This window comes from Lutra lutra, chromosome 11 (genome assembly GCF_902655055.1).
Source record: "Lutra lutra chromosome 11, mLutLut1.2, whole genome shotgun sequence".
NCBI classification, from domain to species: domain Eukaryota; kingdom Metazoa; phylum Chordata; class Mammalia; order Carnivora; family Mustelidae; genus Lutra; species Lutra lutra.
This window is the reverse complement of record NC_062288.1, coordinates 32,119,611-32,132,167: the sequence shown is the minus strand read 5'-3', so window position 1 is coordinate 32,132,167 and position 12,557 is coordinate 32,119,611. Positions and strand designations below refer to the sequence as shown.

Genomic DNA, 12,557 nt, shown 5'->3' with positions numbered 1-12,557 from the left:
CTATACTTTTTTTCTAAGTAGGCTCCATGCCCAGGGTGGAGCCCAATGTGAGACTTGAAGTCACAACAATGAGATTAAAACCTGAGCTGGGATCAAGAATTGGACGCTTCCCCGACTGAGTCACCCAGATGTCCCTCTTCAATTTATTCTAATGATAATTTCTACATAACTTCTGTTAAAGCACTGACAAAGCTATACTGTAAATGATTTAGGTGTCTGATGTACCCCTAGACTGAGAGTAGTAGACTACATCTTAAGTGTTTTTGCATTCCCAGCAGCTAAAATAGTGCTAGCATACTAAAGATGCCAGTGGAATAATTTTGGAATGAATTTCTACATGCTCAAATCATAACCATCCTTCAAAGCTGACTTAAAATTGTGTCTGTACAACAGCTTCCAAGATTTCTTAATTTGAAGTAATTTCTCCCTCTTGTTGCTATTACATGTTGTGTTACATTTAATTGTACCCATGTAATCTCAACCTAGATCAGGGGCAGGATGGACATTAAGATTCATTTTTCAAATCTACCAAAATACCATACCCCTGCAGTGCTGACTTAGTTTCATCATGGTCTTCAACTTATTAGCTATTGTTGAATTTAGGTTTTTAAAAAAAATTTTTATTTATTTGACAGAGATCACAAGTAGGCAGAGAGGCAGGCAGAGAGAGAGAAGGGGGGAAACAGGCTCCCCGCTAAGCAGAGAGCCCGATGCGGGGCTTGATCCCAGGACCCCGGGATTATGACCCGAGCTGAAGGCAGAAGTTTTAACTCACTGAGCCACCCAGGCACCCCAAATTTAGGTCTTTTAAAGAGTAAACTTGCAACATTTTTGAGTCACTCAATGTTACAATGAACGAGTAACTCTGTCTTGAAGTTCATGATATGGCAAGGCATCTCTGTTCTTCAACTGCCTTATTTTAGCCCAGAATGTTTACATATGGATCTAAATATGGTTGGTTCCATATCCTTTTTAGATGGTTTTGAAACAGCTACATTCCTTGCCACTATTAAAAGATATTTCCCCATTATGTCAGACTTCACTGCTGTGCTTGCAGTGGTTGAATTTGTCAGATGTGTACTCTCCAGGAAGATGGGGTATGTCTTCATTAAGAGTAGAGAAAACAAATGCACAAAGTGGACAATTACAGAAAAAGACAACATTGGTTATAATCTGAAGATAAGTTACAAGATGATAAAGGGCCTAAGTAATCCTAAAAAATAAGGAACAAGAATCATTCTTTTAAGGAATGTCTATTCAAGTAACTATTTTTTTTTTTTTAAAGATTTTACTTATTTATTTGACAGACAGAGATCACAAGCAGGCAGAGAGGCAGGCTCCCCGCTGAGCAGAGAGCCTGATATGAGGCTCGATCCCAGGACCCTGGGATCATGACCTGAGCCGAAGGCAGAGGCTTTAACTCACTGAGCCACCCAGGCGCCCCTCAACTATTTCTTAAAGTTGAACCCTAAAACTCTTAGTGTCTAGAGATCAAAATTCCTTCATAATTCATGTAACAGATCATCTGAAAGAAGTCTTTTTTTTTTTTTTAGGGATAGAGATAATAATGCCATAAGAACAGAAACAGGACATCACTGAATTATTGGAAAGATAAGTGTGCGGAGGGATCATAAGTTGATAAATTTTTTTTTAAAAAGAGAAATTAAGTACAGTTAAGTCAAATTCAGTTGAAAATCCACAGTTCAAAGAAACAATGTAAAAACTCATGTTCTTAATATGCTCTTTACTTCATTGGTCTACTTCAAGCCATTTTAGGATAAAAATTTGAAGTATATAACCAAAAGGTCTCCCAACTATTATCAAATGCTTAATTTAGTTCAAAACTTGTTTCTTGAAAGTACCTCAGGAACTGCTGTGGGAATGAGAGAAAAAGGGGGCAAGGTAAGCATCCCTGTACTAACCAGAACTGGTGTTCTAGCTTTAACAGTTTCCTTTTTTTTTTTTTTTTAAGTTTTTTTTTTTAAAGTGGTTTTTTTTTTTTTTTTTTGACAGAGAGATCACAAGCAGACAGAGAGGCAGGCAGAGAGAGAGGAGGAAGCAGGCTCCCTGCTGAGCAGAGAGCCCGATGCGGGGCTCGATCCCAGGACTCTGAGATCATGACCTGAGCCGAAGGCAGCGGCCCAACCCACTGAGCCACCCAAGCGCCCCTAACAGTTTCCTTTTTACTGGCTTTATACATTAGACTTCTGAATGACTTTGTTTGAAGGGCTCTACTGCTAAAAATACAAATCTAAAATGACTGATTTACTTTTTATGAAGATTTTATTTCTTTATTTGACAGAGAGGAGCGCACTAGCAGAGGGCGCAGCAGGCTCCCAGCTGAGCAGGGAGCCCAATTAATGTCGGGACTTGATCCCAGGACCCTGGGTTCATGACCTGAGCTGAAGGCATATCCTTAACCGACTAGGCCAACCAGGCACCCCTGAAATCACTGATTTAGACCTGGGTTATTCATCATATTTGAGAAAGCTGTGAAAATGTATCAGATAGCTACTTTGTAGCCATTAATTGCTAGAGGAATTAGGAGGCTAATCCTACAGTGGGCCAGTTATTTTACTTCTCTTAACCCTTAAGCACTTACTTTCTAAAATGAATAAAAGAAAGGAGTCTTTATTCAAAGGTGGCTGGCCTATAAAACATGATTTTTAGGAATGCAGTCATATGGTCATTATGATACATATTACTGCTATGACAAATGTGGCAATGTTTTAAGAAAATGAGTTAACAACAAGGGGTACCTGGCTGTTCAGTTGGTTAAGTGTCTGCCTTTGGCTCAGGTCATGACCCCAGGGTCTTGGGATAGAGCCCTGCATTCTCCCTTCCCTCTGCCCCCAGCCATGCTTGTCTTACACTCTTTCAAAAAAATGAGGACCACACCAATAAACAATTCTAAGAAACTTATTACATGTTGTTCTGCAAATTTCTATTCTAGGAATGGCAGATTATTCAAAGATTATTCAACAAATTCAAAGTGCATCACAAACCCTTTTAAAGAGGAAGAATTAGGAAAGAAATTAATAAATTCTTAACCTCACTTGCTAAACTTACGCCATATTAATCTTACTCACAAGAAAATCTTAAAATTTTGCTCACATTTTCTAATTTCTTAATTATCATTTGTTCAATGTATAAGTTATGAAAGAGAGTTCTTAATATTAACACAAATTCTGTGCCCCTAATGACATTCATTCTATTGAGTTGGTTACCACTCAGAGTAATTTAACTCTTTGTGGTTCAATGTGGTTCTCCTTATTCTGCAAATAACATTCTTACTATTATGCTAGTCCAGACAAATTTATGTAGTTCCCCAATAACTATAATCAAGGAGTTCTTGCTATCTGGTGGATACATAAACATTACAATGAGAAGGGAATCAAAAGTTCCACCAGGACAAAGGAGGGAGTCACATTTCTCACACTTTGCGAAATTTACACTAGACTAAAAATCACAGAAACCTAAAAGTCCTATTAGACTACAAAAAGTTAAAACAAATAGTTTCTTGTTAATGTTAAATAGCTGATAAAAGTTTTAAGCTTGGTGCTTATATGGTTATGTTTCCCAATATGATAATCTATAGTGTTTACATACTATAAAGTACTACCTAAAATTTTTTTCTTTTTTGTTAAAGTGTATATTTTGACTTACCCCTCCCAGATCCTGAATGTCCTTTTGCAGTTTTTCAGATATGGTGATAGAAGGTAAGTCAATGTAAAATATTTTTCCCCAGAGTGGCTTATATTTGGATTTTTCTGGTTTGTTATCAGTTTTCACAGATTTTAAAGATTTGTTTTTTTCATTTTTTACTTGGATCCCACCTGTTGTTTAAAAAAAATACAGAATTAGATCATGTTTTACGTAGACAGAAAATTTCTACTGTTGTAAAAATATTTTTATACAGTCATCATATCACAGAAGGGGAAAAATCTTTATAATCCCATCAGTTAAAAACTCAATGGCATTTTAATGTATTTCTTTGTAGTACCACTTGGGATAAAAGCAAAATACCATACTTGTTTTAACAGATACTATATCATAAAATAATTATTGTTCTAAGCCAGTAATTCAACTTGCAGTAAGTATTCATGCCATTTGTTCATGTTTTTACATATTATGGTGGAAGCTATCTAAAACCTTTTTGAAAGATTTTCCTCCTTCCTACGTAAATTCCAGAGGCATTTACTCAGAAATATTTATGAAGGATCTATATTCTGTTGAACACTGAAATCGGGCTTAAAATGTTAAAAAACTTGTCAACAGAAGAAACCTGTTATACATGATGCCTGTGTCCTCAAAACGTTCCAAGGTTTAGTTTCCTATAGTTTATATATTAGAACTAAATGGTCCATTTTAAGATCCAAATCATCATTCACTTCATTATTTCCTTTGAAAACAGACCTGAGATGGAAACAACTGCTTTAAAAATTAACGTTCATAACACAATCTGTTCATACGTTGGAAATTCTTATATATACATGATATATATATTCTAGACATATTAAAAAAGAAAAAAAACTTGGAAGCTGTTGTTTTACCATACAAAGTAGTCGAAAATGGAAATATGCTTTCATTTCTGTCTATAATGTTGAAAACAGCAGTGCTGTGTTTGAAATACAAATAGTATCTCTTAACTTTACGAGTGAAGAAAAATAAATTTAAGAATAAGGCCAAAAACCCACCCACAATCACCCAATTTAATCATAAACCTAAAAGCCACGAGCACCTCTGCTTTCAAATCGAGAATGCAGCCTCAAAGGGCCTGAGCTGAGTCTCAACATCTGTCCGAGGCCCGGGCAGGTCTCAGGTCCGCAAACTGTTTTCTAGTTTTACAACCAACGGCACCCCCGGGAATTTGGGGCCGCGACTGGAGCGTGAACAGCGCGAGGGGCCCGGCTGGGATCCTTTCCTTTTCTGAGAAAAAGCCCTGGACTGAGCCCTCCTTCAGGCCACAGAGAGGGACGCACAAGTCAGAAAAGAAAAGGAGCAGGGACCTGGGGGAAGAACTCTAAAGAATCAATGGTGGAACCACGAGGGGAGAAAAGGATTAAAGGGACTGCAGTGGAGGAGGGGCTTCATACCCTGGAAATGTCCTTTGCTGTGGATCCTCATGGCTCTGGAGTTCATGGCAGTCGCCCGGCACCTACATGCTGGGTTCGGGAGAGGGTCGCGCCAGGCGGCCAAGAAAACACAGCTCCTCGAGGCCGATTTATCAGCCGGTCGCCTCTTCCCCTTCCGCAGACTACCACACCCACGCAACAGAGATGCCGCGTCTACCGGCCGGGTTTCCGGGGCCGGATCACACTCCGAGGCGCCGAGGAGGAAGAGGTAAAGCACAAACGAGTGGGCTGCGGCGGTTGAAGATTTGAAAACGCGTCACGCGGCCGCGGCGCCCAGACGCGCGCCCCGCCCTCTCTCACGCCGCGCGCCGCGCCCCGCGCCCCGCCTCGCGCTCACCCCCCCCCACGTGCCCTCCTCCTCGCGCCGTGCGCCCCGCCCCCAAGGCCCGCGTCTCCGCCCCCCGCCCCTCCCCCATGGCGATGCCTTTCAGGCTTCAGGTCCCTGCTCTTCACCCGTGTCTTCGCGTCCCTCCGCTCCCCTGAAGAGCCCTTGTGACTCCTGTTGACCTAACATAGTGAATGCAGTTAGCCCCGGAGGCTAGTCCAGCCTGCCAACAGGGTCATTCCCGCCGCCCAGGGTCGCCGGGACCGCGTGCCCACCAGCTGCCTCCTTCAACCAGGTACGCTTCTTGCCCGCGGGTCGGCTGCCCGGGAGGCTGAAGGCGTGGCGGCTGCGGCCCAGCTAGGACTCAGCCTCGGGCCGGGCCGGGCTGGTTGGCAGCGACAGCCTCTGCCCAGCACGCCCCGAAGCGCGGAGCGAGGTTTTCCTGCGGTCACCGCCGACCTTGCCTGCCCGAGACAGGCCGCAGAGGGACTTCCAGGCCGGGAGCGGCCTGGGCGGGGGGCGTCGGAGCGGCGGTCCGATTAGGACCCAGCCTAGAGCGAGTTCAGGTCGCCTTGAGCCGTTGGGTACTATTTGACTGTGTGCTGCTCCCTTGACCTCTGTTGTGCACAGACCTGATCTCGTTTTATTGTGAAGTTTGTTTCAACAATAATAAGAAGTGGAATTTGAAATCTCAAGTCCTAGGGTTTGGGGTCTGGACCTGCCACGTAGCAGCACAGCACGTAACTTTGTGGTTAAATTACCCAATCCCTTTGAGTCCCAGTTTTTTCCACTTGTGAAATGGAGGTAATAATGGGATTATAGTAAGGATTACGTTAAAATATTTTGTAAAGTAAGTCAATTTTGTTTTGTAAGTGGGGAAAAACCGCTTCACAGAATTGTTTTAGGTTTGTTTCTGCTTATAGACTTGCATTAACCCTTCTGCGATTTTGCATTCATCAGCTTTTGGCCATCATAGTCTTTCGTTGTTTAATGGTTGATCTATTTATTTAATTTTTTAAGAGAGGGAGCGAGAGGAGGAACAGAGAGAGCATGTAAAGCAGGGTCCAGGCCCAGCGTGAAGTCCCAACCCTAGCTGAGCTCAAGACCTAAGCCTAAATCAAGAGTCAGAAGCTTTACGGGCTGAACCACCCAAGTGCTGGTAATGGTTGATTTTTGAACTATAGAGATGCGAGAAGTTAGTGCCAATATCACTGTTTCACAAATAAGTACTTTATTAAAGCATAGACAAGGATGGATTGTAATAACCCTTAGCCAAAATGGAGACTCCAAAGAGGTAGGAGGTTCAGATTTGCTAAGGGAAATGAGAGTTTAGTTGTGGGTGGCTTTTAGTTGAAGGACCTAGGGAGAGAAGCATGGAACTATCATTATTAGGCAGTTGGTAATATTTGTCTGTAACTCAGAAGAGACATGGGGGTGGGATGAAAAGAGGAAAAAGATTGATTTGAGAGACATACAGACCTTCAGCTCCGAAATGATGCATAAGGGAATCAGATCTTCAGAGGCAGGAGGAGGTGTAGTTTGAACAAAATATATTCAACATTAGATGTTCTATCTGGGGAAGACAACCTATTTGTAAAATGTAAGACTTATGAATCACAGACCCCTGAAAGAAATAATACAATGTATATTCATTAAAAAGTAAGAATTTTAAAAATGTGAACTACAGGGCGCCTGGGTGGCTTAGTGGGTTAAAGCCTCTGCCTTCGGCTCAGGTCATGGTCCCAGGGTCCTGGGATAGAGCCCCACATCGGACTCTCTGCTCGGCAGGGAGCCTGCTTCCCCCCCGCCCCCCGCCCTGCCTGCCTCTCTGCCTACTTGTGATCTCTGTCTGTCAAATGAATAAAATCTTTTTTAAAAAAATGTGAACTACAGAAAGAGCATAAGATTTTTTGTTTATAAAAAGCTTTAAGATTGAGAAACGTGGATGTAGAATGTAGTTAACGTCATGGAAGGAAATGAAATTGCCTGGGAGAGCATATGAAATAAGAGAAGCAGTGATGAGTAGACAATGATGAAATAGAAAGATGGAGAAAAGGCCAGAGAGTTAGGAAGAGAACTGGGAACAAAACTTATCATCCAAAGTCACAGAATTAGAAACATTGGGATCATGCAGTCTTTACTATCTGGCTTTGGGTAGTTTTGAGTCTCAATTTTAATCTAAGAAAAGGGGGTAATTAATACTTCCGATGTGAGGATGAAATGAAACATTTTTGAAAGCTTAGTTAGTATACACAGTGAGAGCTCAGTGAGTACTATCCTTCTAGTGACCTCTGCACCAGCTCCTCCATCTTCAAGAATTCAAAAAGGCTAAGACTTGGAAAATGGGCCTTTGATTCTAGTGTTTAAGATGTCATTGTTTTCTGGGGCACCTGGGTGGCTCAGTGGGTTAAACATCTGCCTTTGGCTGGATCATGATCTCAGGGTCCTGGTGTCAAGCCCCCTGTATTGGGCTCCCTGCTCAGCAGAGGCTCTGCTACCCTCACCCTCTGCCCACACCCCTTCATGCATGCTCTCTCTTTTCCCCTCTCCCTTTCTTTCTCAAATAAATAAATAAAATCTTAAAAAAAAAAAAAGATGTCATTTGTTTCTTTAGGAGGATTTACATATATGACTAAAATCTAAGTACTAGTTAAGAACAAGGGACTTGAAGAGGAGACAGCGTACTTTTGAGAAAATCTGTCAATGTAGGGAATTATAGTGATAGGGAGGATAGGGTCTATGGAAGGTTTAGGGGATATGGGAAAGATTTAAACATATTTCTATTGAAAGTTAAAAATGAAAACTCAGGGCACCTGGGTGGCTCAGTTGTTAAGCATCTGCCTTCAACTCAAGTCATGATCCCAGGGTCCTGGGATGGAGCTCCACATTCCATCGCATTGGGCTCCCTGCTTAGTGGGAAGCCTGCTTCTTCCTCTCCCACTACCCCTGCTTCTGTTCTCTTTCTCGCTGTGTTTCTCTCTGTCAAAAAAAATAAATAAAATCTTTAAAAAAAATGAAAGCTCACTTTATGTTCCAGTGAAAGCTGAGTTACCTTTCATATTTACTATAATGAGGAAACAATAACAAAGTTGTTTCCTAGCTTTTAGATACACCCTTAACTGCATTGTAGGTGATAATGCCAAGCTCTGAGTAAGCAGAAAGTCTGTTTTACTGGTCAATAATTTTCTAATCTGTAATTCAAGGTTAATTTTTAAAAATATTACTGGAATTCAGATCTTTTAGTAGGTACAGGAAAGACTTGGTCATGTATCTATGGCCTGGATGCATAGAAACCCCCTTACTTATCATGTCAATAATCAGGACTGTTGGTAAGATAATAAAGTTTATGTTAAAGTATATCTTAAAGTATGCTCCAGGTGAAGGATATACATTTAAGAAGAACTGAATGGGGTAGGGGGCAAGGTTATTTGTGGTGAGACTTTTGTTTAAAGAGTTGTATTAAGCAAAGTTAGAAAACACTGAGCAGAATCATTGTCTAAGTAAATGAAAATTTGGCTGTAAATCAGGAGAAATGAATTTCATTCAGTACTGGCTCTATTCCTAAGAAGTTTTATTACCTTGGGCAATTTTACCTCTTATAGTACATCATAAATGGAGACAGTTGTCTGCTTAGTCTGCCCCATATCTTTTTGTGGTTACCAAATGAGGCCTAATCTGCTTTTTCAGACTACCTCACACATATATCCAAATGTGAGTGTTTTGTTCTGGGCACATTTTCCTATTGTCTTTCTTTTGCTTAAGCCTTTCCAACTGTTCCTCTTCCCTGTTCATAGCAAGCCCTATAGCTTAGATTGGGCTTTATCTCCTGCTCATTTGGGGCTTTATGTATTATTACTATTTGATTTATATGCTAACTATTGATATATTATCTTCCAAAATATGTTCTCTTGGTGTTTTTGTTTGTTTGTTTGTTTGTTTTTAAGATTTTATTTATTTGAGGGGCGCCTGGGTGGCTCAGTGGGTTAAGCCGCTGCCTTCGGCTCAGGTCATGATCCCAGGTCCTGGGTTCGAGCCCCACATCGGGCTCTCTGCTCAGCAGGGAGCCTGCTTCCTCCTCTCTCTCTGCCTGCCTCTCTGCCTACTTGTGATTTCTCTCTGTCAAATAAATAAATAAAATCTTAAAAAAAAAAGATTTTATTTATTTGACAGAGAGAGAGAAACCGTGAGAGAGGGGACACAAGCAGGGGGAGTGGGAGAGGGAGAAGCAGGCTTCCTGCCGAGCAGGGAGCATGCAGGGCTTGATTCCAGAACCCTGGGATCTCCACCCGAGCCAAAGGCAGATGTTTAATAACTGAGCCAGCCAGGTGCCCCTCACTTGCTATTTTTTAAATTTAAATTTAATTTTCACATCTCATAGTCTCAATACCCTGGTGAGTTGGAGGACCTAACGGTCTTCAGTGGTAGTTAGTTTTGTAAGCCAAGCATATGAAAAGATAGCTGTAGCGCTGGAGTCCCTGTCTCAGGTAATGGTGGGTTCAGAAACCGGGGAAATTCAGTGTATCAAGACCTTGAACACAACTTCAGTGAAGGGTGAAAAAATGCAGAATAAACAAAACAGGAGGATTCACAATTTGAAAGTGGGTTCAGACAATATGATTCGCAGGTCACTATGGCATCTGTGGTGATGTGTCATTCTGAACTAGAGGGAAAATACCTTAAGGGTGGTAAAGAATACATACTATGTAGCCATGACTATAAAATGATCTACCTGTTAATCCCACTTTCTTCTTTCCCTCTGCATTGATTGAGCACCTGCCACGTGTTATGCTCAGTGAGATTGGTCTACATAAGACCCCATAGAAATCTCATTATTTTAAAATTTTAAAATAAGTTTCTTTTTATATTTCTTTTAAATATTTTATATTTTATTTTATAATATAAATATATTTATATATAAATATACTTATTTTTATATATTTATATTTATATAATTTATAATATAAAATATTATATTTATATTTCTTTTAAAATAAGTAAATTTTAAAAGTTTCTAATAAAGTAGTCCCTTCTTATCCCAGATTTCAGTTACCCTCCATCAATCATGGCCCAGAAGCAGATGATTTTCCTTCTGACCTATTGTCAGAAGGTCAGTAGTAGCCTAATACTTCATTAACCTCACTTTGTCTGATCTCGCAGGCACTTCGTTATCTCACATTATCACAAGAAGGAGGGTGAGTACAGTAAGATATTTTGAAAGGGCAAGAGACCACATTAACATAACTTATATTTTAATATATTATTATAATTGTTCTGTTCTTTTTTTTTTTTTTTTTTTTTTTTTTTTTTTTTTTTTTTTTTAAAGGTTTTTTTTTTTTTTGTTTTTTTTTTTTTTAAAGACTTTATTTATTTATTTGGCAGACAGAGATCACAAGTAGGCAGAGAGGCAGGCAGAGAGAGAGAGGAAGGGAAGCAGGCTCTCTGCTGAGCAGAGAGCCCGATGCGGGGCTCGATCCCAGGACCCTGGGATCATGACCTGAGCTGAAGGCAGAGGCTTTAACCCACTGAGCCACCCAGGCGCCCCTATAATTGTTCTGTTCTTATTTACTGTTAATTTCTCTTTTTTGTTTACTGTTAATTTGTTAATGTGATTTATTTTCTGATTTCTTAATGTGTTAATTTCTAATTTATAAATTAAGCTATCCTATCGTAGGTGTGTGTATATAGGAAAACAAATACTTTGAGTTTGTCACTGCCTGGGGTTTCAGGCATCCACTGGGTGTGATGGAATGTATCCCTTGGCAGGTATAGTCCCATAAAATAGACCCATTTTAAATGTATAGATGGACTTCTAATAAATATGTATATCCATGTAATTACTACTGCAATCAAAATACAGAACCTTTCAAATTTTTGTTAGACTGTATGTTTTTAGTTCTCTTAGTTATATATCTAATACGGAATTGCTGGGCCATATGAAAATTTTGTGTTTAACATTTTGAGGAACTGTCCAACGTTTCCACAATGGCTGCCTGGTTTTACCTTCCCACCAGCATATGTAAAAGGTTTCCTGTTTCTCCACATACCTATCATTCTTTTTCTTTTTTCCTTTTTTTTTTTTTTTTTTAAATTATGACCTTTTTACTGCTGCGAAGTGATATCTCATGGTATTTATACAATATGCTATGCTTACCACAAGTATAGCTACCAAAAGATATCATAGAACCCTGTTACAATACCATTAACTATATTCCTGATTCTCTGTATCTTTTATTCCAGTAACTTTTTCAATACGTAGCTGAAAGACTATCTCTCACTCCTCTTTACCCATTTTGCCTGTTCCCCCATCCCCTACCCTCTGACAGGCATCAGTTCACTGTACTTGTTCCATATATATGTGAAATCATATGGTATTTGTCTCTAGAGCTGATTTATTTCACTTAGCGTAACCTCCTCCAGGTCCATCTGTGTTATTAAAATGGCAAGATCTCATCCTTTTTTATGGCTCAGTAATACTACATTATAATATGTAAATATATATAGCATCTTTCTTATCCATTCATCTATTAATGTATACTTGGGTTGCTTCCATATCTTGGCTATTATAAGTAAGACTGCAATAAACATAAGGGTGTATATGTATTTTTGAACTAGTGCTGTTGGATTTTTGTTTGTTTGGGGTTTTTTTGGTAAATATACCACAGTAGAATTACTGGATGATATGTACTCCTGTTTAAGTTTTTGAGGAACCTCCATGCTATTTTCCACAGTGGCTACACTACAATACTACAACAGTGTTGGTGGGAAAAGTGTTCCTTTTCCTCCACATTCCCTCAGTGCTTGTTATTTCTTGACATTTTCATTCTAGCCATTCTAACAGGAATAAGGTGATATCTCACTCTGGTTTGATTTGCATTTCCCTGATGATGACTGATGTTGAAGATCTTTTTCTAAGTCTGTAAGCCATCTGTTTGTCTTATTTACAAAAATGTCTATCTGGGTCCTCTGCCCTTTTAAAAAATCATATTGTTTGTGTTTTTGGTGTTGAATTGTTTGAGTTCTTTATATTTTTGCTTCCACTAGTATTGGATAATCATTTGCTTCTATCTTCTCCCATTTGGTACATTGCCTTTTTCTTA

The 12,557-nt window shown here is 39.9% G+C and overlaps 2 protein-coding genes across 6 annotated transcripts in view; one reads left to right on the top strand and one right to left on the bottom strand.

Annotated features, from left to right (window-relative positions):
* DBF4 (DBF4 zinc finger) overlaps positions 1 to 5,420 on the bottom strand; it is a 30,375-nt gene extending 24,955 nt beyond the window's left edge. For both annotated transcript variants that reach the window (XM_047695302.1, XM_047695303.1), the window contains exons 1-2: positions 5,097 to 5,420; positions 3,667 to 3,836 (exon numbers count right to left, since the gene is read on the bottom strand). In XM_047695302.1, coding sequence (XP_047551258.1) covers positions 3,667 to 3,836; positions 5,097 to 5,142 — 216 coding nt within the window. In that variant the 5' untranslated portion in view covers positions 5,143 to 5,420. The remainder of the gene's footprint in view (positions 1 to 3,666; positions 3,837 to 5,096) is intronic.
* Positions 5,421 to 5,535: 115 nt separating this feature from the next.
* SLC25A40 (solute carrier family 25 member 40) overlaps positions 5,536 to 12,557 on the top strand; it is a 54,494-nt gene continuing 47,472 nt past the window's right edge. For 3 of the 4 annotated variants that reach the window (XM_047694689.1, XM_047694690.1, XM_047694687.1), the window contains exon 1: positions 5,536 to 5,755. The gene's annotated coding sequence lies outside the window, so the exon portion shown is untranslated. Of the gene's footprint in view, positions 5,756 to 10,617; positions 10,653 to 12,557 lie in introns of all 4 variants that reach the window. The other variant, XM_047694688.1, reaches the window with a different exon arrangement.